A 25,175-nucleotide genomic window follows, 5' to 3' on the forward strand; every position below is an offset into this window, starting at 1 on the left:
ATAGATCTAAGCGATGAAGAAATAGCAAAACTCTCAGACGCACAGTTTAAAACACTGGTCATCAGGATCCTCACAGATCTGGTTGATTATAGCCACAAATTAGAGAAAACATATGAAGGCAAAACTAATTGAAATGAATGGAATTGCACAGGAAAACAATAGCTATGAAAAAGAAACTGGGACTCAAATCAATGGAGTGGACCAGAAGAAAGCAAATAATGGCCAAACAGAAGAATGAAGAAGCAAGAATTCAAAAAAATGAGGAGTCTCAGGAACCTCCAGGACATCTTTAAACACTCCAACATCCGAATTATAGGGGTACCAGAAGGGGGAAAGGCACAGCCACCAGTGGAAAACTTATATGAACAATTAATAAAGGAGAATTTCCCCAATCTGGCAAAGGAAATAGACTTCCAGGAAATCCAGGAAGCTCAGACAGTACCAAAGAAGTTGGACCCAAGAAGAAACACACCAAGGCACATCATCATTACATTAGCCAAGATTAAAATGAAGGAGAGAATCCTAGAAGCAGCAAGAGATAAGGGGATAGTCACCTACAAAGGAGTTCCCATCAGACTGTCAGCGGATTTCTCAAAAGAGACCTTACAGGCAAGAAGGGGCTGGAAAGAGGTATTCCAAGTCATGAAATCTAAAGATCTACAACCAAAATTACTCTATCCAGCAAAACTTTCATTTAGAATGGAAGGACAGATAAAGTGCTTCTCAGATAAGATCAAATTCAAGGAGTTCATCATCACCAAGCCCTTATTATATGAAATGTTAAAGGGACTTATCTAAGAAAAAGAAGTTAAAAAAACATGAACAGTGAAAGGACAGCAAACTCACAGTTATTAACAACCATACCTAAAACAAAAGCAAACTAAAAGGATAGCTAGATCAGGAGTGGAAACATAGAAATGAAGATCTCAAGGAGGGTTAGCAACAGGGGAGTGGGAGGAGGAGAAGGGGGGAGAAGGTACAGAAAATAAGTAGCATAGACGGTAGATAGAAAATAGATGGGGGGGGCAAGAATAGTATGGGAAATATAGACTCTAAAGAACTTGAGACACATGGTCATAAACTAAAGGAGGGGTAATGGTCGGGATGGGGGGTAGGGTGGAGGGGAATGAAAGGCGGAATAGAACAACTGTCATGGCATAATCAATAAAAAATAAAAAAAGTGGAAACAGAAATGAAGATCTCAAGGAGCGTTAGCAACAGGGGAGTGGGAGGAGAAGGGGGGAGAAGGTACAGAAAATAAGCAGCATAGATGGTAGATAGAAAAAAACAAACAAACAAAAAATAACCTAAAAAACAAAAACAAAAACTAAGTAAACAACTATAACAGGAACAGAATCACAGAAATGAGATCACATGGAGGGTTATCAGTGGGGAGGGAGAGGGGGAGAGTAGGGGGAAGTACAGGAAATAAGAAGTAAAATAGGTAGGTACAAAATAGACAGAGGGAGGCTAAGAATAGTATAGGAAATAGAGAAGCCAAAGAATTTATATGTACAACCCATGGGCATGAACTGGGGGTGGGGGTGGGGGGCAGTGGTGAGGGCGAAATGCTGCAACATGAGGGTGGCAGTACAGGTATGAGGAGGATAAAGGGGAGAAAATGGAACAACTGTAATAGCACAATCAATAAAATATAGCTTTAAAAAAGAATAGTGTAGGAAATGGAGAAGCCAAAGAATTTATATGCATGACTCATGAACATGAACTAAGTTGGGGGTGGGATTCCTGAAGGGAAGCAGGGTACCGGGTAGAGGGGGACAAATGGGAGAAAAATTGGGACACCTGTAATAGCATAATAAAATATAGTTTAAAAAGAGATGATGCCTTTAAGGTATTTTCTGACAATATGTGTCATGAGTGTGGTCAAATGTGATCACATTAAAACTGGGAAATGAAGTTTTAGAATTAATATGAAGAGAAAGATACTTCAAATTAAAGCTGAAGCAGAAATGGTCAAAATAATGAAGTCTAGTAATAAAAGATCTGCTGTTAGTCTAATATTCTCATGGAAAAGGAGAGGAAATTTCTATGTAATCAGTTAAGAAAAGAACACAATAGTCCAGGCACTGAGAAAAATACCAAGCAGCAGCAACAGCAACAATAATAGTAATAAATTAACCAGTTTAACAATGTGAAAAGCATGATGAAAGTGTGAGAAGTACATTTAAATCTTGCCTCAAAAAAAAAAGATTATGTTTCATATACTTTAATAGGTTTTTCTAATATCATTTCATTTATTGGGTCCCACCTCTACACAAACATTGTATTATGAATCATGGGAGACACAAAAGAAAAAGTTGTTCTTGCCTTTGATGAACTTAGCTCCTGTGAAAACAAACAGTGCACATCTTGTGCATATATCCTGATTTGAAAGGTAATAATTTAAATAATTTTATATCCTTATCAGATTTACAAATGATTGAAATAAAATATACTGCAAATGTTTCATTAATTTACTTTATGGAGTAGTTTATTTTCACCTCTTTTCATAGTATTTAAGAACTAATTTCGCCCTGGCTGGTGTAGCTCAGTGGATCGAGCGCGGGCCTGCGAACCAGAGTGTCGCGGTTCGATTCCCAGTCAGGGCACATGCCTGGGTTGCAGGCCAGTTCTCGGCAGGGGACGCATGAGAGGCAACCACACATTGATGTTTCTCTTCCACTCTTTCTCCTTCCCTTCCCCTCTCTCGAAAAATAAATAAAGAAAATATTAAGAAAAAGAATATATATCAATTAGACAGGCAAAGAAATAACAAAAGCTGGCTAGTTATTACAAACTAAACATGTAGAAACAGTTACTAAAGAGTCAGAGTTTATAGTACACAGAGAAAAATTTTAGACAGAAAAAATAATTAGACATCACAAAGGCCCTATAATAAATTTCCTAACCTCTGCTCAGTCTAGCGTACCTTTTGCCCAATGCCAAATTCTAAGACCTTTAATAAACAATAAGACATTCAAACTCTGTACATAGAGCTATTTCAAATTGTCTGATTAATGGCTCTCCTGGTCAAAACAACTTTTGTTTAACATAACTGAAACTGTGGAAATTCTTGTACTTTTCCTGGTTACCTTTGTATTGATTTTTTTGCTTAACTGATCATACCACGCTGCAAATGTTAATCACTACCTAAAAGGAAAATATAAAAACCTGCTTGTACTTGCAATAAATGGAACAGAGCTTCACTGTCAAAAAAAAAAAAGAACTAATTTCTAGACTGCCTGAGGTGGGGGGGGTGCTGGGTAGAGATGAGCAAACGGGAGAAAAGTGGGGACAATTGTAATAGCATAAACAATAAAATATAATCTAAAAAAAGAATATACAGGTAAACTAAAACCAAAAGTTTATCCATCATTTCAGATTTTCCGTAATGAAGTTGGAAATCAATATTCAGCAACTATGGAAAAGTCAGCCATCCATTTATGTTGCCATTTAATGTGACAAGCACAAACTACTATATCAATACATAGAAAGAAAGAAGAATACACAATATGAGGGAATGAAATAGGAAAATGAGGGAATGAAAAGCAGTTCACAAAGGGTGACCTACACAGGATCACAACTTCCTAAACATGTGTGATGGACATTGAGAGAATCATGACGGCAAAATGAGAGGGAAAGTTTCTTCCTAAGTGTGCAGTGTGCAGGATGAAGCAGTAAGATACCATCTTTCTCACCCACTTGAGAGATTGATTTTTCTGGTGGGTGTGATGTAGCATTTGCAAGACAAATTCCAGAGCTCAAAAAGTCTACTTGGAAACTTACAATTTTCCACTCTTAATATCACTAATCATCTGAACTTTTAAAAGGATTGGTAGGAGGTGAATTTCACCAGAAAAGTTTTGATAAAACTGAGTGTACTCTTGAATTTTATATATAAAGAAAAAATTTCATTTAAAAGTCCAAAAATCTCATAATCATAAACTTAAAATTCTATGTTTGGTATGTAAAACAGAATGCATATTAAAATTTTAATTTATTATTTAACTAAAATTTTTTTAAAGAGTTTTCCCCACTTTTCTTTCTACTAGTTCTTTAACATAGTGGAGCTGAACAAATGTACTTTTAAAAAATGCAAACTCTTAAAGAGTCATATAAGGGTGTGTTTTTCAATGGAAATTTATACATTTTCGAATTACATATAAACTCTGAGTTCCTTTCTCATTTGAAAAGAAATAATATCTAGACAACTATTTCTATGCTCTCAAATAGCAACATCATTCTGTCATTAATCAGCCTGTTTTTTCTGTTTTCTCTTCAATTTCTATTCATTTTTGGAAAAAGAATGCTAAGTTCTCATTAATATAAGTAGCCTTATAGAGATACACTCATAATTGTCAAAAAATACAAGTATTATAGAAACAAATCCTCCATGCACTTTTTCAATTTTTAGGTGCCTTCATCCTGCCCCCTGCTGTCCAGTGTTTACACTTAGACACTGCCCTAAAACTCTGAACCTTTTCTGCTTCTCTTACTCTCCCCAATGCAACTTACCTGACCAGAGATCCAGGCCATCACAGTTTTCCTCTACCAAGCAAGAGGATAAAGAGGTTAATATAGTTCCCTCCTATTTTTCCCATCAGCATTTTCTTGCCAATTCCAAGCATTTGCACTGGTGTTCTGTGGGTAGTGACTGACATCTGGATTCCCTAGGTCAGGATTCCAGGTCCTCACTGTGCTGGTTCCAGGAAACCATCAGAGGTTTCTCTGTCCCAGGCTGTAACCCACAAGTTATACTTTACTCTCTACCAACACAGAACTTTTAGCTGGTACTCCCAAATGCCATGTATTTTCTCTCCTTTTTGCCTATGCTCACACTGCTTTCTTTACTTGTAGAATGTCCTCTCCATTTCTACATGTTGAAAGCCTTTCCATCTTTCAAAGCTCTGGTCAAAATTACTTTCTCCATGAACTTTACCCCAATTTCCAAACACTTCTCTCCTGTTCTCTCTCTAATCCTTGAAGCTCAGCACAATATTGTTTTCTCAACATAGTAGAAGCTCACTAAAGATTTATTTAACAAGTGATAAGCAGAAAACAAAGAAACCTTAATTCTTGGAAAAGCTCTTCAATATGTTGGCTTACAATAGAATACCTGGAGAGGATAATGGGAGCCTCTGTAATACTACAATATCAATATCAATATCAATACAATACAATACAATACAGTATCACAGGTGATCTTTTTTAAAAAATTTTATTTATTTATCTTTAGAAGGGAAGGGAAGGAGAGAAGGAGAGAAATATCAATGTATGGTTGCTTCTGGTGCATCCCCTGCTGGGAACTGGCCCGCAACCCAGGCATGTGCCCTGATGGGGAATCGAACCGCGATCTTTTGGTTTACAGGCTCGTGCTCAATCCACTGAGCTACACCAGCCAGGGCCTCACAGGTGATCTTTTTAATTCCCAAACTGTGCAAGGCCTAGTTTGATCCCTAAAATCAAAGGTGTTTACGCAAAAAATGAACTTAAAGCTTACATTGTATGATAATGACATGTCAGGCAATATTCTAGGTGCTTTAGATGCATTAACTTATTGTGGTCTCAATAGCTAGCTGACGTAGGTAACATTACCTTGTTTCAAAGAAGAAACTGAGGGTCTGGACAGATAATTTGGCCCACATTATATGAGGTCTGTCCAGAAGGTATCCAGCCATATAATATGAAAAATAGAAACATTTACTGAAGATACAAGACACATTGTACATAGGACCATGATGCTTCAGTCCCCTTCAAAGTAGGCACCTTGTGACCTCACACAGTTCTCCCAATTGCCATCAGCTGCCACATTACATTTTGTTGAAGCTCAACAATAATCTGAAATCTCTCCCTTTTCAAAGGTGATTTTAATTTTTGGAAAAGCCAGAAGTCGCAGGGCACAAAATCTGGGCTATAGGGGTGCTAAGTCGCCTGGAGACTTGATGTTTCACCAGAAAAGTCTGCACAGACATGATGTATGAAGGGGGGGCACATTGTTGTGATAAAGTTGCCAATAGCTGCAGCCTTCTGAATCACTGAAACAGTGTCCATGGAGGAATGCTCAAGTGTAATGCAAAGTTTGATGCAGATTTGGTGCTCTACTTGGCCAGTCATTTTGAATGTGATGGCCACACAGTACACATGCTTACTTAATTGCATCTGTCACCCCCACTGACTAGTACAGTGAAGCAGTCATTGTTTGCATGTGCAATCCAGTCCACTTTCCTTGGCTGCTGGGTTACATTGCTGCACAGACTGTTCTCTTTATATTAACAGTGGCTGGACTTTTTTTGGACAGACCTCATACATGTAGTAAACAGAGTTAGGAACTCCATCAGATCAGTCAAAGCTGTGTCCTTCAAGTGTTCTCATATCTTCAATAGAAATGTACATTGAGAGGCTTCTAGTTAGCTATTCTGGAAGTTAAAAACAACAACAAAAAACCTTGTCTATAGATAAGCTTGGAAATTGTGACCACATAGACAAAGCTGTGAGAGAGATTCAGTGTTAACTGAGTATCTGTTAATATCTGCAAGAGTTGATTGTCTTATAAGACAGAATGTGAAAGAATGTAGGATTCCACCAAGCTCAAAGGTCTCTAAATCTTATACCCTAACAGAGGTGTTCAACCTGTGACATGTGGGCTGCATGCAGCCCAGGATGGTTGTGAATGCAGCCCAATAGAAAATTATAAATTTACTGAAAACACTATGATGCTCTGGCCAGTGTGGCTCAGTGGACTGAGTGCCAGACTGCAAACCAAAGGGTTGTTGGTTTGATTCCCAGTCAGAGCACATGTCTGGGTTGCAGGCCAGGACCCCAGTGGGGGGTGCTCAGGAGGTAACCACATATTGATGTTTCTCAAGCTCTCTTCCTTCCTCCCCTCCCCTCCCTAAAAATAAATAAATAAATAAAATCTTTAAAAAAAAAAACCACTATGAGATTTTTTCATGATTACATGTCACAGTGTATTTAATGTGTGGCCCCAGACAATTCTTCTTCCAATGTGGTGCACAGATGCCAAAAGGTTGGATGCCCTTGCTCTAGAAGATCAAGAAATAAAAATAGGCCCTGGCTAGTATGGCTCAGTGGATTGAGCACAGGCCTGTGAAGAGGATCGCAGTTCGATTCCCAGTCAGGGCACATGCCTGGGTTGCAGGCCAGTTCCCTGCAGGCCAGTTCCCAGCAGGGGATGCATGAGAGGCAACCATACATTAATGTTTCTCTCCTTCCCCTCTAAAGATAAATAAATAAAATCTAAAAAAAAATTAAAGTTAACTAAAAAAAAGGAAATAAAAATACAAATCTTCGTCAATTGAAGTAGCCACTTCTGTGGGGCCCAAAGATCCCGACTTGGCTTGAAAAATGAAAGACATAACAATATTTTAGGCATGCAGGCTTTGGCTCAGCATGTCACACCAGTGTCTCAGACAAGGATTTAGTTGCGGTCCAACCAAAATCTCTGATCATCAAGAAACCTCAATAAGCTCAGAAGGCAGATCAAAATATTCACTTGGGAAGGCAACACAAAATTTTTTGGTAGGACATACTCTTTTTTTCATAGGTAACATTTTAACATCAGATTTAGAATATAGAAATATTTTTTAGTGTAGGTAATTGTTCTGTTTAAGAACACTTGACCTAATGGAGTAAGAGGCCATCCTAGTAGACTTTTAAGTAGAACTCCTACTAAGTTATATGTAGTGTTGAAACATTAAAGGGACCTTAAGATGGATCATATTTAGAAGTTAAATTTAGTAGTTATGTATAACTTTCTTAATTTCTTGACAATGCTTAGTAGGTACCAAAAGAAGCAACTGTATGTAGTAAATTTATAAATGTATAAAAAGTGGGGATGTGTTTAATCAAGCAGTACTATAAACTAAAGCAGTACTATGAAACTAAATTTTAAAGAACCAGGATTTCTAAAATTTGTAAACTTATAAATATGATAAAATGTGCAAACTAAATTTTAAAACATAAGAACTACCTTTGGATATGTAACTTAAATGATATCTTTTCATATACAAGACTAACTCTTGAGGATATGAAGTAGCTTAAAACCTACAAACGGCTATCACTGTCTTCTTTCAGGTAAAGCTGGTGTTCATTAAGCAGTCAATGCTTCACCACACAGAACCTGGTTTGATAGTTCAGTTATTCTTTCTTTTGGTTTGATCCTTCCTCACATCCTAGGATATGGGTTGTAGCTTTAGAAAGATTGAGATGAAAAATAGCAATAGTAGGCCCTGGCTGGTGTAGCTCAGTGGATTGAGCACAGGCCTGCAAACCAAAAAGTTCGCCGTTAGATTCCCCATCAGGGCACATGCCTGGGTTGCAGGCCATATCCCAGCAGGGGCCAGTTCCCAGCAGGGGATGCACCAGAAGCAACATACATTGATATTTCTCTCCTTCTTCCCTTCCCTTCCAAAGATAAATAAATAAAAGAAAAGAAAAAAGAAAAATAGCAATACTAATCTACTGACCTCTCAAAGTTTAGGTTTAGTGTCTTACTTCAATGGTGTAATTTAGCAATTCTAAACCCTAGCTGTATGACAGAATCCCATAGACATCTCTGTAAACAAACTTATGCCCAGATGCCATCTTAGACCAACTAGAATCCCTGGGGATTGGGCACAGGCATTTTGTTTTTAAGTTTATGGGTGATCCTATTTACATGCAGAGTTGAAAAACACTGGTACAACAGTGTGAACTCACCATGGTCTGAAGCACCAGTGCCGTCCAGCAGAACTGTCTGAAATTATGAAAATTGCTATAGACCAAATGTTTACATTCCACCCAAATTCATACAATGAAACCCTAACTCCCAATGTGGTGGTATTTGGAGGTGGCACTTCAGGGTGCTGATTAAGTCATGAAGGTAAGATCCTTCATGAATGGGATTAGTGCCCTTATAAAAGAGACCCCAGACTTTTGAACAAGATGGAGGCATAGGTAGACACACTTTGCCTTCTCACGCAAGAAACAAAGAACAAAACAAATTAAAAAACAACAAACAACCAGAACTGCCAGAAAATCAAACTGTGTGGAAGTCCGACAACCAAGGTGTTTAAGAAGAAACATTCATCCAGACTGGTAGGAGGGGTAGAGATGGGAAGCCAGGGTAGAGAGGATGTGACACTAGGTACCAAAGGCAGTGGCTGGAGGACTGGGCAGGTGTGGTGGCAGCTAGGGTTCCCATATTTGTGTGTGGGTAAACTGGGAGGAACAACTGAGGAGCAAAACAGACTGAACGACCCAGGGTTCCAGTGTGGGAAAATAAAACCTCAAAACCCCTGGCTGTAAAATCCTGTGGGAATTGCAGCAGTGGGAGAAACTACCAGCCTCACAGGAGAGTTTGTTGGAGAGACCCAACGGGTCCTAGAACATACACAAACCTACCCACCTGGGAATCAGCACCAGAAGGGCCCAATTTGCTTCAGGGTAGCAGGGGAAGTAACTGAAAGCCAAGTGGCATTGTTCCTCTCAGACCCTTCTACCCCATACAATGCCACAGCACAGCGACAGGGGTTGCCCTGCCCTGGTGAATACCTAATGCTCCAACCCTTACAACCTAACAGGTGCACCAAGACAAAGAAATATGACCCAAACAAAAGAACAGATCAAAACTCCCTAAAAAGAACTAAGCAGTGAGGAGATAGCCAACCTATCAGATGCAGAGTTCAAAACACTGGTAATCAGGACACTCACAGTATGGTTACAAAGCAGAGGTAAAAGTAAAGGCTATGCAAAGTGAAATAAAGAAGAAATATACAAAGTGAAATATACAGGGAACCGACAGTGAAGGGAAGAAAACTGGGACTCAAATCAATGACTTGGAGCAGCAGGAAGAAATAAACATTCAACCAGAACAGAATGAAGAAACAAAAATTCAAAAAAATGAGGAAAGGCTTAGGAACTGCTCAGACAACTTTAAATGTTCCAACATCTGAATCATAGGGCTGCCTAAGGGAGAAGAGGAAGAACAAGAAGTTGAAAACTTATTTGAAAAAAAATAATGAAGGAGAACTTCCCCAATCTGGTGGAGGAAACAGATTTCCAGGATATCCAGGAAGCTCAGAGTCCCAAAGTTGGGCCCAAGTAAGTACACAACAAGGTACATCACAATTAAGTTACCTAAAATTAAAGATAAGGAAAGCATCTTAAAAGCAGCAAGAGAAAAAGAGAGAGTTACCTACAAAGGACTTCCCATAAGACTATCAGATGATTTCTCAAAAGAAACCTTAAAGGCTACAATGAGCTGGGAAGAAGTATTCAAAGTCATGAAGGGCAAGGACCCTACATTGAACATTACTCTATTCAGGAAAGCTATCATTTGGAATGGAAGGGCAGATAAAGTGCTTCCCATATAAGGTCATATTAGAGTACATTTCATATATATTATTATATGAAATGTTAAAGGGGCTTCTGTAAGAAAAAGAAGATCAAAACTATGAACAGTAAAATAATAACAAACTCATAACTATCAACAACTAAACCAAAAAAATAAAATAAAACTAAGTAAACACTAGAACAGGAATGGAATCACAGAAATGGAGATCATATGGAGGGTTATCAGTATGAATGGGAATGGGGGAGTGGGGTGATGGGGAAAAAGGTACAGGGAATAAGAAGCATAATCGGTAGGCCCAAAATAAATGGGAGGAGGTTAAGAATAGTATAGGCAATGGAGAAGCCAAAGAACTTAAATGTATGACCCATGGAAATGAACTAAGGGGGAGGCGAATGATGGTGGGAGCGGGGGTGCAGGGTGGAGGGAGATAAAGGGCAGAAAAAATGGGACAACTGTAATAGCATAATCGATAAAATGTTCTTTAGAAAAAAAGTTCCCAGAGAGCTCCCTCCATATTCCAGTATGTGACACCGCACACGGTGAGAAGATGGCAGTCTTATGAATCAGGAAGTGGGTCCTCACCAGACACCCATCTGCCGGCTCCTTGGGTTTGGACTTCCCAGCCTCTGTAATTGTGAGAAATAAATTTCTGTTGTTTATATGCCACCCAGTCTACAGTATTCTGTTAAAGCAGCCTGAACAGACTAAGACAAAAATGTTCCTAAATTTTTTTGCCCACTATAGTAGCCAACTAGCCAGGGTTAGGTATAGCTACTGAATTTTTTATTTTAATTCAAATTTAAATGTACAAAGCTACATGTATCTAGGGACTACTCTGTTGAACAGCACAGTTCTGGCAGTTTTAGGCCATTTTAAATTATTTGAGTATATTATTAAATAGGTGCTGAATGGCTGTTTTTGATACTAGACCACGATGGTACAAACTAACTACTCATGCTAGCTTTTTTGACTAGTCCTCCAGTGGTATGAGAGAACGTCAAGCCAATATCGGCTTCTGGGAATGTTCAGGTTATTGAGTTGCTGACTGTTTTTTACTCATTTGTGTTGGCAGTTTGTTTCTTGGAATTCATACCCTAATGAAAACTGAGTAAAGACCTTCAGAACTAACAATTTCTTAAGTCTTAATGCAGTGAAGTAATTAAATTCTTGGAAAAGGTCCTCTTCACTCCTTGGCACACAATAGCGTTTTTCGACGGGAGATTCTGACCTCTGTCTTGGAGGATGGAGATTTTCCAGTGGATTGGGGCAGTGGCCTGGGTGTCAGAGCTAAATACAGGTCATTGGCATGGCAGCTTCCCTTTCTCAGTCTCATTGAAACCATATACCATTAATGACTGTGGAGTATTAGTGATTGGTGGATAAAATCTTGAGGAAAAAACAGCAAAATGCCACAGACACAGATGTCTTTTTCAGATGTAACGAGCTTTTGAGTACAACTAAGTTATATTTTTACTTGCTTTTAAAAATAATTTATAAACTATGGTTTGCTATTTTTTAAAAGGTTAAAACACACACATATGAATTGTTTGCAAATAAATCTCAAATGTGATGTTCATGCTGAGGCATAAGAAGAATTCTTCGAGCCACTGCTGAAACTCTTTTTTTTTCATTGAATGTTATTGGGATGACACTGGTTAATAAAATTATGTAAGTTTCAGGTGTACAATTCTATAACACATCATTCGTGTATTGTATTGTGCGTTCACCACCCCAAGTCAAGTCTCCTTCCATCACCATTTATTCCCCCTTTAACCTCTTCTACCTTGCCTCACCTCCTATTCCTTTGGTAATCACCATACTGTTGTCTATATCTATGACGTTTGTTTTGTTTTGTTTAATCCTTTCACCTTTTTCACCCAACCCCTTCCCTCTGACAGCTGTCAGTCTGTTCTCTGTATCATTGAGTCTATTTCTATTGTTAGTTTATTTTTCCATTAGATTCCACGTATGAGTGAGATCATATGGTATGAGTGAGATCATTAGATTCCACATATGAGTGAAATAAACCAGTCTTTCTCTGACTTTTTTTTTTTTACATTTAGCATATTATCCAGGTTCATCTATGCTTCCACGAAGGGTAATATTTCATTCTTTTTTTTTTTTATAGCTGAGTAGTATTCCATTGTGTAAATTTACCACAGCTTTTCAGTGAGGGTGTCCTGACCACCCTATTTAATACTGCAGTATGTATTTATTTATGTAGTTGCCAAATGTTAAATGACATCCCTTAAAATCTGAAATATTGCAAAGACAGTACCATCATGGCAGTACCATCTGGTTCTCTAGGTCAGAGTCTGAAAGAGTGGTTCCTGGGTCAGCATCAGCAGTATCACCTGGGGGCTTGCTAGAAATGCAACTTCTGAGGCCCTACTCCAGACTGGCTGAACTAGAAACCCTGGGTGTGAGGACCAGCAATCTGTTTTAGGTGATTTTGGTACATGCCAAAGTTTGAGATCCACTGATCTAGAAGCATGCTGAATGTAGAATCCCCCCTCAAATATCCCAGAGGCAAAAACATTCCAAAGTTGGTAAAGATCAAAACAGTTTGTATATAAAATTGATCTTGCAAGTTGTGAAACAGAAGTCAATATCTGGACTTGCATTATGAATCATGAATTCATCCAATTCCATAAAGCCTCCCAGAATCTCTAGACTTTGATCTTTATTTTCCCTGTAATAATTCATTTTCTGAAAGAATTTCATGAAATAGTCCTGAAGAGATGAGATGCAGTACAAATGTGACTTTAGCAAATTTAACAAACATTCAGATATATGCAACTGATAAATTAGGTTATTAAATTTATAAACTTACTAGAAAATTTATTGAAACAGTGATGCCTATAGTGCATTGAAAATGTCAATTAATGCAACATAAACTTACAAATATCTAATGTGACAGTATAGAAGAGAAGATAAGTAAACAGGCTCTTATTTCAGATTCCCCAGGTTCAAACTCTTAGCTTTTTTTATTTACTGTGTAACCTGGGCCAAGCCTCAGCTTTTCATTTACAATGTAACTGGGCCAAAACTCCCTAAGCCTCAGTTTCTTCATCTACAGAATGCATCTAATACTTTTCTTATCTTCAAAGATTGTGTGAGGATTTAAGGAGATAATAAAATTAACATTTAGACTAGAGACTGGAACATAATAATCTGTAATTAAATGTCTGTTTTTAGTTTTAGTTTTAGCTTTTTAATTAGCTGCATCTGTGACCAGTCTGGTCTCTCTGAAAACAGATATTCATGTTTTGTCACTAAAGAATGTTTATACAAAGCAATTAAAGTATATACAAAGCAAGTAGGTGGTAACCACACTGAGCACTGGACACTCAGCAGATGTTCACCCTTCCAAGAGCTTTACCCTACCTAAAACAATCACAGTAATTTCAGCCTCCCTGTCAGTGACTGGTTTAGGCACGACCATGTCCTGCAAATTGGCCAATGAACTGTTAGAAGGAGTGTGCTGTGGGCCTCTGGAAAGAATTCCTTAACTTACGAAAAAGATGCATGACAGAAACTCTCCTCCATTTGGAAATTGTAATATCAGGATATGATGCCTGAAGTTGCAGCAGCCATATTGTCACTATGAGGCAACATTGCTGACATTCTTGAATGTAAAAATGAAACCTACCAAAGAACTTGATAATACTGTTGAGCTAGAACTGAAATTAGAATGGCCTTGCTTCCTGAATAATCAATGTTATTTTTTATGCCACTATCAGTAGAATTCTGTTAGCATGAAAGCAAACTAAATGACATACCACATTTAGCTAGTATGGATTAATTGGCTCTATGACAGAATGATTTGGTGACTTTATTCTTGAGGTATCTATCTTAAACCACATATAGAAAATCCTAATGAATAGTGTGTTTTCCTCCAATTGATCTGTATATACAGTACTTTTCTGCTCCATATCTGATGTGCTTAACTAATTTATCATGAACTAAACATGTAATTATATTATCTTCATAAATAAAAATATTTGCTTTTGTTTATAATTTGTTATATATCATTAAAACTATTAGGTTTCAAAATAAAAATTTTAATTCAAGTAAATTTTAATCCTAACATTTACATTGAGATTTATTCCATGAAATGTGAACAAAATGTACAAAATGACGCTCTACCACATTTTTTAAAAAGTTTTCATTAAATGGATCTCACAAGGACATGCCCAAATTCTTACTTCCAGAGTGATCCTCTTTGTCTCTCTTTTCAAGCAAATAAGTTAATATTTTATTTCTCACTTTGCAATAATAGTAATTTGTATTGGGTGACTATCTACTTACATAGCATTTATTTGGGCCTTATCAGGATCTGGGAGTTATTTCCCCCTCAATATGTGAAATCTGGTACCCACTTGTTAAAGTCTATTTTAAAATAATTAAGTTAAACATTTACTTTAAGGATCTTATTTGGCTTTTATTCCCGAATGGGAACCTTTCACATCTAAGACTTTAGATTTAAAGTATCCTTAGAACTTTGAACCATACTGGACTATAAACTTCACAAGGGATCCTTTCCTCTTTTACTAATATTGTATCCTAGCATCTTTGCATAATAGCACATAACAGATGACTAAAATCTAGAAAAAACCAACTACCAAATAAAAATAAATATTGAATAAATCAAGTATAAAGTACCCTTTTCATCTTTTTTTCTCTTTTTTTAACTATTTTTCAAGTACAGTATTCTGTCTTTTACTCCCATCCCAGCCCACTCCCCCTGCCCACCTCCCTCCCATTTCCACCCCCCTTAGTTGTTGTCCATGTGTCCTTTATACTAGTTCCTATAAATCCTTCCCCCTTTTCCTCTGAAATTCCCTCCCCCTTTTTCATCTTTTTCATAAAGTAACCATCATTTTTGCTTTACTTTCCCTTTAGATTCTCCATTTGAGAATATTTTTGTACAGAAGAACAAAGTCATAACACAAACACCCAGTCTGTGTATAATTTCCCCCTTCTCTTTGTTGGCAAAACCATGCTAAGGAGAATAGTGAATGAATCTGTATGGTAAATACAAGAAGTGGGTAGAATTAGGAACATACAATTTCACATCTGTATTAAACTGGGTCTTCAGAGGGCAAAAACTTAGGCTATTTTTCCTTCTTCTAAAAGAATTCATTCCAAAGTATATTAGATTTGTCTTGGCTGATATTTTCAGCATTTTATGTTAGGTCATTTTAATATGTCTATAAATATTTCTTCCCTTTGTTATCTCATCTTTCCTAAAAGGTTTGGCTAACCTGAAAATTTCCTCAATCTTCAGCAATACCAATGAATACACATTAATAAATTAGGAAATTACATGGGTTCATTGCATTTGTTATTGATCAGCCTCCATAATTTCAAGTTCATTTTCTTGAGGTTTATTGTTTAGTATCTGATTTACAAATTCTTCATGTCCTTGGCATCACTTATGTCTTCTTCCTGCAACCTGTTTTTTGGTGATTTCACTACTCATTGACCCTCCCTCCATCAGGACGGGCAGAGTAAAAAATGATATATTTTAATATAGTCATATTAGCTACTTGTTAAAATCTCTGATAAATGTTGTGCAAGAAAGAAATAGTAATTGTTGACTAAAATGACATTTAGAATTTGAAAAAATAATTCTTTGTTCATAATTTACTAACAGTTGCTATGGAAAACTGAGTTCTCCATATGCCACATTTAATAAAGATTTCCTCATGATAAAAGCATAATTTATTAAAATAATTCTAATCATTACCACACCAAGCTTATGAACTAAATACCTACAAAAATGCTGTCAATGAGAAACAGACAATATTAAAAAAATCAATAGCTAAAATGAAGCACAAGGTAGATTTTAAAATGGAGAATAATATAATTGCTTTTGCCTCATAGATTTAAACCACTTGCCTTACATAGTGACTTAAGAATCACAGATAGAATAATATATTTAATAAGAATATCTGTGGATGATTTTTAAAGTGAAGATTTAACTATACTGGTTACTAATAATCAGTGATGTAATAGTCATGGTGTGGGAGAACAAAGAGCATTGCAAGGCTACATATGGACTTCAGAGCATCAACTTGCTCTTTAAAAGGAGAGCTACCTTATATAAACATTTTCAGTCTTCACAAATTAAAATTTTAAATGTCGCCAGCTGATTAACAGAATATTTTAGCAAAAAAAAATACTGGCAAGTATATTTTATTCAGCAGATAAACTTTAGAGAACTAAACTCTCCATCATAACCAGAGGGTTAAGTAATTAAATTTATGCCTGCAGTATTTCATTCTATAAATAATCTATAATGTCATAACTAGTTTTGACAGGGACATTCAAATTTTACAAGAAATAAAATATTAGAATAAACATTTTCAAATTTTCATAGCATAGCATAAACAAAATATAGGCATAATACATAATTATTTTTGAAATTTAAGGAATGGATCTTAAACAGGTAAATCACAGGGACACAAAGATCAGAAATACTATTTTTAGTCATTTTTATACAGTCTTTTACTTTAGAATTTTAAATGATTAGTGAAAAGATCACTTCATATGTCAAAGTGAATAAAAACAATAATAACTCAGAAATTTTTATTCTCTCAAGAAATAATCTATTCTATTGTATGAAAAGGTGGTCTAGGATACTATTTAAGTAATTTTAATTTTATTTGGCAAAATAATATATATTTTAGGCACAACTAATGATTCTTCCCACTTTCTTTTTGAACAAAGGACATACTATTTTCATAAACAATTAAAACGTTTACAAAGGCTAATAAAACCTATGTCATATTGTCATATACACACTTTTGTTCTTGTGAGGCTTTGGGCCTAAATCCCATATTCTCTAACCAGATAACTCTCAATAAGGACAAAGATGGAAAAGATTTATCTGGTATTTATATATGTGATACCAATATTTTAAAAGTTAAAAGCAGTTGTATATATATTCTTTAAAAATTAGCCTTTAAAAATAGATACATAAATTCAAGTGAAGTATCATTTCAAAATAAAACAGACAATAATGTAGGCTTCATTATATATGCCAAACTACTATAAAACTCCCAGGAGAAAGCTACTAGAAAAATACTAGAAAATTAAATAACTGAAATAGTTGTTTAAGAAATTCCTAGGTTAAAAACGAAATTCAACTTTTACAATATCCAGTGAACTAAAACTCAAACATTTTCTTAAATTGAAAAGACATCAACATGTATGATATTGTAATATAAGGAAAAAGAAAACTGTTACTGAGAAAAAAGAAGGTAAACCAATAGCTTTATTATTGAAGAATTCTGACTTCAAGACAAGTCTTATCAGATAAAACACAACTGCATGCTTGTGTCTGATGCTCCCTGGACGGGTTGTGAGGACATATCTGCTCTCACCCACAGTTCACAGAAAATATTTAAAACATACGACTGAATAATTTCTCCTGAACAAACTGAACTTTCTTTAAGAATTAAAGGGATAAGGTAATAGATCAAATCTAGCCCCACCTCTTTTTCCTCCGTTTTTCTTTTAGTGAAACAAATTGTTAAGAAGCATCACAGCGCCACCAACACAGATCAATGCAAAACAAAAAAGATCTCTTACCGTGTGCAAAAAGAAAAAAAAAATTAGAAAAATTCCCCAAATTACAAAATGTCTCCCAAATGTACCTTATCTTGTTTTTGGACAAAAACAAGATAAATCTGAGATTATCTAATAAAGAGCTTCAAGGAATTAATATCATGGAATACAAGTTTAGATCTGATGAGCAAATAAAAGATCCACTATTTAGCAACAGCCATAACTTAATATAAACCCGGTTATGTCAATCTCCACCTTCATTATATCAAGGGCAGCTTTTCTTTAATTTGTATCCAAGTAATTCATCAAGAAAACCACAATAGGCTTTAAAAAAATACAAAAAGCTAACTACATCCATAGTTTGCCTGTTGATAATTTAGTCCTGGACAAATTAGGTAATACATAATTTTTTAAAGAGGATATGCACATATTTGGCATTACCAACATTGCTGGCACAAGTCCATCTCGAAATAGCTTAGTTCTTCCGTAGTTCACAGTAATTAAAGTGTAATTTATATCATAAATATTCAGCTTTAATAATGAAAAAGAAACTGTTTTTTTTTTCTTTTTGGTAAAAATTAACTAGACAAGATGAGGTGTATTCTGTAGATCAAAGCTAAAGAGAAATACAAAGATTGGTTTTGTTAGAAGAAACACAATGAAAATCTTTTTTACCTGGTGGTTCATTCAAAGATTTAATGACATAAATATTTAAAATTACAAACTTACCATTAGTGAAGGCAAAGAAGAAACCAGTACTTGAAAAAAAATTGTAACAATATAGGCTGTATACTTGTGTCCCTAGAAACGACAGCCTCCAGGCAGCATATGGAGCTCGAAACATCTTTAAGGTTTTTGGTAAATAAAAAGTAATACTTTCTTCCATGATTGGTGGCTGAGTCGGGTTGCTTCCCCCAGAATCTGTGGGCGTTTGGGGAAAATCGGAGAAATATCCACGAAGATTAAAAGCAGAGTAGGCAGCGGCAGCCCGAAGACGCTGGGGTTAACAACTTTGCGCTGGCGAGCAGGCGCGCTCTGATTGGATGGCAGAGCAGCGTCCCCACAGGCCGCACTGTCCCCCGTCCCCCGCCCCCTGCGGCTCGGGGAGAAATGCGGTGAGTGTGTGCCATTTTACACCAGGCTTTTAAAAGCTCAGCTGTCCAAATGCGGTGTGTGCCATTTTACACAAGGCTTTTAAAAGCTCAGCCGTCCAAAGAACACAAGTCTAAGCTCGTTATGAGGTGACACTGCAAAACAATAGCACCTACAACTACCTCTTAATTCAGGAAAATGCCTTTTTTAATGTCTTTAGAAACACTTGTGTTTCTCGTATGCGGCTTTTTTTGAGGAATATAATGCTTTTCTATATTAAGCAAATTGTTTTATCACTTCACAAATGTCGGTATACAATTTTGGCCTTTTGAAAGCTATCTCCATCAAAACATTTTTGATTTGACATCATTAAAGTACCTAAAGACGCCAGTCACCCTTACAGAAATTCACGACTCATTTAGCTCGGAGAGCTTTAATTCCTCGAAAAAAAATATGTTGGCCATAAAAACTACCATTTCTGGAAAGGATTAAAAATGAAATAATGGTTTCAGTGGTAAATTAAAATCGGTGGCCACAGTTGTTTTTTTTCTTCCTTCAAAATTGTCTCAAAACCCTTCCGCCGGGCGGAACGCCAGTCCTCCGACTCACAAACAAAATGGCCGCGCGGCTGAACTTGCCCGGCCCCGCCCACGATACCTTCTTCCGGGCCACCGGAAGTGCTAAAAATCCAGGGTGAATACTGTAGTCCCAGTACATTGTCTGAGTCTGAACTGCGGTGAGGCGTTTGGTGAGGGGGTCTTAGAATGTGTTGCTTTTTACTAGCTTTTAAAAATTGTTTTGCAAGTATGAAGGACACAAGGACAAGAGATAAGGGGGGTGGAAATGGGAGGGAGGTGGGGAGCACGGGGCGGGGTGGGCTGGAATGGGAGAAATAGACAAAACTGTACTTGAAAAATAAGTAAATAAAAATTTAAAAATTAATGTTTTTGCAAATAGAAAATAAAATTTTATTGAATAAATGAAAAAATTGTTTTGAAAAGAACATCAATCACTAGAGATTTAATAGACTGTAATTTGAATTTTCTGCTTTACATACTAATAAGGTCTTTCACCTACTTTGGCAGGCTTTCAGATTAAGCGAGCTGGGAAATTTGATACTCTGTCTCTGGTTGTGAGCCCAGACAGGTACTTAGTGGTTGCAACTGGGCTTTTAAATAAAAATGAAGCTGAAAACCTAAAAAAAAAAAAAAAAGTTAAATGAATGCTACGCTATGATACAAAACGTAAAGTCACAAAAGTCAGCAAATTTCAAAATTTGTCAAATACTGCATAGTATATGTTTTAATTGAACATATTCAGTATAAAATTCTTTGCCAATAAATTCCTAATGATCCAAGGATAGAACAGGGTTTAAAGGAAAGGGATGAAGAAAGGGGCGTGTACTTGCCTACATTCTTTAGGAGTCCTTCCTCCAGACACACACGGTTTAGTATTTCTATCCTTGCCTGGCATTTGATAGGTAACATTCTTAGAGAACCCTATAGGTAGGGCGACTATATAATTTATTGCCCAAATCAGGATATTTTTGAGATTGAAAGGGAGCATATTATTAACTATAGAATGATTTGAATGAATAGGAACCGTCCATGGTAAATCAGGAGGTAGAGCTCACTACTCCCATGTGTTCTGGGAAACCTTGAACTTTTTAAGCAGGTCACCTGGTTCTAGACCTATGAAGCTAGAACCTGAGCTAGACCTCTTTTCTGGACTGTACCTAATGCCTTAGCTCTACTGTCAACTGAAGTAGAAAACAACTCAAATTCAGATGTACTTAATGAACAATTATGGTAAGGAAAATATCCCTGTTTTCATTTTATTTTGTGGTCTCACTAATAGTGACCTTAAAACAGTAAATTTCAAGGACATTTATTTGAAATTAGGAAAACATTTTAAAGAAGTCATCTAGTGAAGAGAGTGGGTGAAAATTCTTCAGAAAATTTTAAAGTTTTCCTTCCAATAGAAAAAATTGCTAGGGGCCATTTTTGCTATATATTTTTGTTTTTCTACCCTGTTCTTTTCTCTCCCATCCCTTTTCTCATCCCCATATACCCATGTAACCCATATATGTACATATACATACATATTATACAAATATAATTTATATATGTACATATATTCTTTTATCTATTATCTATAGATTACAACCTTCTGTACACTTTTTACTTATAATATGAATATTTCTGATTACATACTTTGGGAGAATTTTCTTCAGAGATTTTGAGGCACTATTCATCATATACATGATTTGAATATCTTGTTTTAGTAAAGGTAAAATGTAGAGTGAGATGTTTAGTGTTGTGGGAAGCCAGAGAAATAAGCAAAATATAAATAATTGTTAATTATGACAAATGCTATTAAAGAAATAAACATAGTATAGTCTTAGAGAATAACAGGGAGGGAAATACATAGATAAAGTTGTAAGGAAACTTGTTTCTAAGCAGGTGACATTGAAGCTAGGCTTGAAGGATGAGAAGGAGCCACACTTGAAAAATATGTGAGAAATAGCGACCAGGAAAAGATTACTTGTGTTAAGGCCCTGAGGTAAAATGAAGCTTGGGGTATTCCAGGGAATAATATGAGGCCAATGTCTGTGCAGTATTTTGGGAGAAAGAGAATTCAATAAAGTGAGACACTTAGCAACATCCTGCAGAGTGACAAGTTATAAAAAAAGAGTTTCATATCTAAGCAGGTAAATTGTATTCAAAGAGGAAAATGTTGGAATTTGAGCTTTTGGAGTTTTTAAATAATGATAAGATACAGAGAAGCTGTGGTGAAGAAAACAACTCCATGCTGATTTTTTTTTTTTTTAAAGTTGAAAAGAATTTATTCTGGAATAAGTAAAAGGTATTATTTTATAGAAAGCTTACATACTTTATTGTTTTAGGAGGTTTTTTTTTTTAATTTATTGAGTTATTTTTCAAGTACAGTTTTCTTTTGTCAATTTCTCCCATCCCAACCCCCCCTCCGCCCCGTCTCCCCACCTCCCTCCCATCCCCCCCTCCCCAAAGACCTCATCCCTGTGTCTTTCATACTTGTTCTTCAAAATCCCTCCTCGTTTTTCCCCTTAAATTCCCTTCCCTCTCCCCTCTGGTCGCTGCCCACTTGTTCTCTATTTTAGTGTCTTTGTTTTTATTCTATTTGCTTGTTTATTTTGTTATTTAGCTTCCTGTTAAAGGTGAGATCATATGGTATTTGTCCTTCAATGCCTGGCCTATTTCACTCAGCATAATGCTTTCCAGTTCCATCCATGTTGATGCAAAGGGTAGTAGCTCCTTATTTCTCTCTGCTGCATAGAATTCCATTGTGTATATGTACCACAATTTTTTGATCCATTCATTTACTGACGGGCACCTAGGTTGCTTCCAACTCTTGGCTATTGTAAATTGTGCTGCCATGAACATTGTGGTGCATAGGTTCTTTGAAATTGATGTTTTAGGATTCTTGGGATATAATCCTAGCAGTGGAATTGCTGGGTCAAAAGGCAGGTCGATTTTTATTTTTCTGAGAAAATTCCATACTGTTCTCCATAATGGTTGTACCAGTCTGCAATCCCACCAACAGTGAACTAAGGACCCCTTTTCCCCACAACCTCTCCAACATTTGTTGTTGGTTGCTTTGTTTAAGATAGCCATCCTGACTGGTGTAAAGTGGTATCTCATTGTGGTTTTAATTTGCATCTCTCTGATAGCTAACGATATTGAGCACCTCTTCATGTGTCTCTGGATATTCTGTATGACCTCTTTGGAGAAGTGTCTCTTCAAGTCCTTTTCCCATTTTTTAATTGGGTTTGATGTCTTCCTAGAGTGAAGTCTTGTAAGTTCTTTGTATATTTTGGAGATTAAACCTTTGTCTGAGGTATCATTGGCAAATATGTTTTCCCATACAGTTGGTCGTCTTGCTAATTTAATACTGTTTTCTTTGACCATGCAGAAGCTTTTTATTTTGATGAGGTCCCATTTGTTTATTCTTTCCTGTATATCCCTTGCTCTAGGGGACATATCGGTAAAAATGTTGCTGCGTGGAATATCTGAGATTTTCTTGCCGATGTTCTCCTCTAAGACTTTAATGGTGCCACGGCTTATATTTAAGTCTTTTATCCACCTTGAATTTATTTTGGTGTATGGTGTAAGTTGGTGCTCAAGTTTAATTTTTTGCACATAGCTGTCCAGTTCTCCCAACACCATTTGTTGAAGAGGCTATCTTTACTCCATTTGATGTTACTGCCCCCTTTGTCAAATATTAATTGACTGTAGAGAGTTGGGTTGATTTCTAGGCTCTCTGTTCTGTTCCATTGGTCTATATGCCTGTTTTTATGCCAGTACCAGGCTGTTTTGATTACAGTGGCTTTGTAATACAGTTTGATATCAGGTATTGTGATCCCCCCTACTTTGTTCTTCTTTCTCAAAAGAGCAGCTGCTATTCGGGCTCGTTTATGGCTCCATATAAATTTTTGAAGTGTTTGTTCTATGTCTGTGAAATATGCCATTGGTACTTTAATAGGTATTGCATTAAATCTGTATATTGCTTTGGGTAGAATGGACATTTTGATGATGTTAATTCTTCCAATCCATGAACAAGGTATATGTTTCCATTTGTTTGTGTCTTCCTTGATTTCTTTCTTCAGGGCTGTGTAGTTTTCTGCATACAGGTCTTTTACCTCCTTGGTTAGGTTTATTCCCAGATATTTTATTTTTGTTTTTGCTATATCAAATGGGATTTTTTCCTTGATTTCTGCTTCTGCTGATTCATTGTTCGTATATAAAAATGCCTTTGATTTCTGGATATTGACTTTGTATCCTGCTGTTTTGCCAAATTCATTAATGAGTTCGAGCAGTTTTTGGGTAGAGTCTATAGGATTTTCCATGTACACTATCATGTCATCTGCAAACAGTGACAGTTTTGTTTCCTCCTTTCCTATTCGTATGCCTTTTATTTCCTTTTCCTGCCTGATTGCTGTGGCCAAAACTTCTAATACTATATTGAATAGAAGTGGTGAAAGTGGACATCCTTGTCGTGTTCCTGATCTTAGTGGAAAAGCTTTTAGTTTTTGCCCATTGAGTATGATATTGGCTGTAGGTCTCTCATCTATGTCCTTTATTATATTGAGGAATGCTCCCTGTATTCCCATTTTGCTGAGTGTTTTTATCATAAATGGGTGTTGTACCTTATCAAAAGCTTTTTCCACCTCTATTGATATGATCATGTGGTTTTTGTCTTTGCTTTTGTTTATGTGATGAATTACATTTACTGATTTGCGAATGTTGAACCATCCTTGCATCCCTGGGATGACTCCCACTTGGTCATGGTGTATAATCTTTTGGATATATTGTTGGATGCGATTTGCCAATATTTTGTTGAGGATTTTAGCATCTATGTTCATCAGTGATATTGGTCTGAAGTTTTCTTTCTTTGTTGTATCTCTATCTGGTTTTGGGATTAGGATGATGCTGGCTTCATAAAAGGAGTTTGGGAGTTTTCCATCCTTTTGGATTTTTTGGAATAGTCTGTGTAGAATGGGGGTTAGCTCTTCTTTAAATGCTTTGTAGAATTCTCCTGTGAACCCATCTGGTCCGGGGCTTTTGTGTGATGGGAGTTTTTTGATTACTGCTTCAATTTCTTTTGCTGTTATTGGTCTATTCAGGTTTTCTACTTCTTTTTCATTGAGTTTTGGGAGATTATATTTTTCTAGAAATGTGTCCATTTCCCCTAGGTTCTCAAATTTCTTAGCATATAGTTCTTCATAGTAATTTCTTACAATCCTTTCTATTTCTGTGGTATCAGTTGTAATCTCTCCTCTTTCATTTCTGATTGTGTTTATTTGTGTCCGCTCCATTCTTTTCTTGATGAGCCTACTTAAAGGCTTGTCTATGAGGAAAGGACATGGGGAGCCTGTCCAATAATACAATATATCTACTCGAGACTAAGAAGCCTCTACAGAAAAAGGAGGAATACAGAGATATTATTAAAATATAAAAGAGGTGAAAATAATGAAAAAAAATGCATCTCCTCGTGGCTTCTCTGCTATAGGAAGGTGAAGTTTGTTTCTCTGTCTCTACTGTTGAGATGCCCCCTCTTCGGGTCCCATTCTGGTCCTTTCACAGTTCCTAGTTGTTGGTGTCTCTTGCGGGTAAAA

At 36.5% G+C, this 25,175-nt stretch overlaps 2 protein-coding genes across 3 annotated transcripts in view; one reads left to right on the forward strand and one right to left on the reverse strand.

Annotated features, from left to right (window-relative positions):
* The window catches only part of EPC1 (enhancer of polycomb homolog 1), a 135,601-nt gene extending 116,657 nt beyond the window's left edge, over nt 1-18,944 (reverse strand). For both annotated transcript variants that reach the window (XM_037131192.2, XM_037131190.2), the window contains exon 1: nt 18,659-18,944. In XM_037131192.2, coding sequence (XP_036987087.2) covers nt 18,659-18,661 — 3 coding nt within the window. In that variant the 5' untranslated portion in view covers nt 18,662-18,944. The remainder of the gene's footprint in view (nt 1-18,658) is intronic.
* Nucleotides 18,945-19,692: 748 nt separating this feature from the next.
* The window catches only part of CCDC7 (coiled-coil domain containing 7), a 362,459-nt gene continuing 356,976 nt past the window's right edge, over nt 19,693-25,175 (forward strand). Inside the window, exon 1 of the mRNA XM_053670977.1 lies at nt 19,693-19,769. The gene's annotated coding sequence lies outside the window, so the exon portion shown is untranslated. The remainder of the gene's footprint in view (nt 19,770-25,175) is intronic.

This window comes from Artibeus jamaicensis, unplaced genomic scaffold (assembly GCF_021234435.1).
Source record: "Artibeus jamaicensis isolate MK-2021 breed Jamaican fruit bat unplaced genomic scaffold, CSHL_Jam_final contig_659, whole genome shotgun sequence".
NCBI classification, from domain to species: Eukaryota; Metazoa; Chordata; class Mammalia; order Chiroptera; family Phyllostomidae; genus Artibeus; species Artibeus jamaicensis.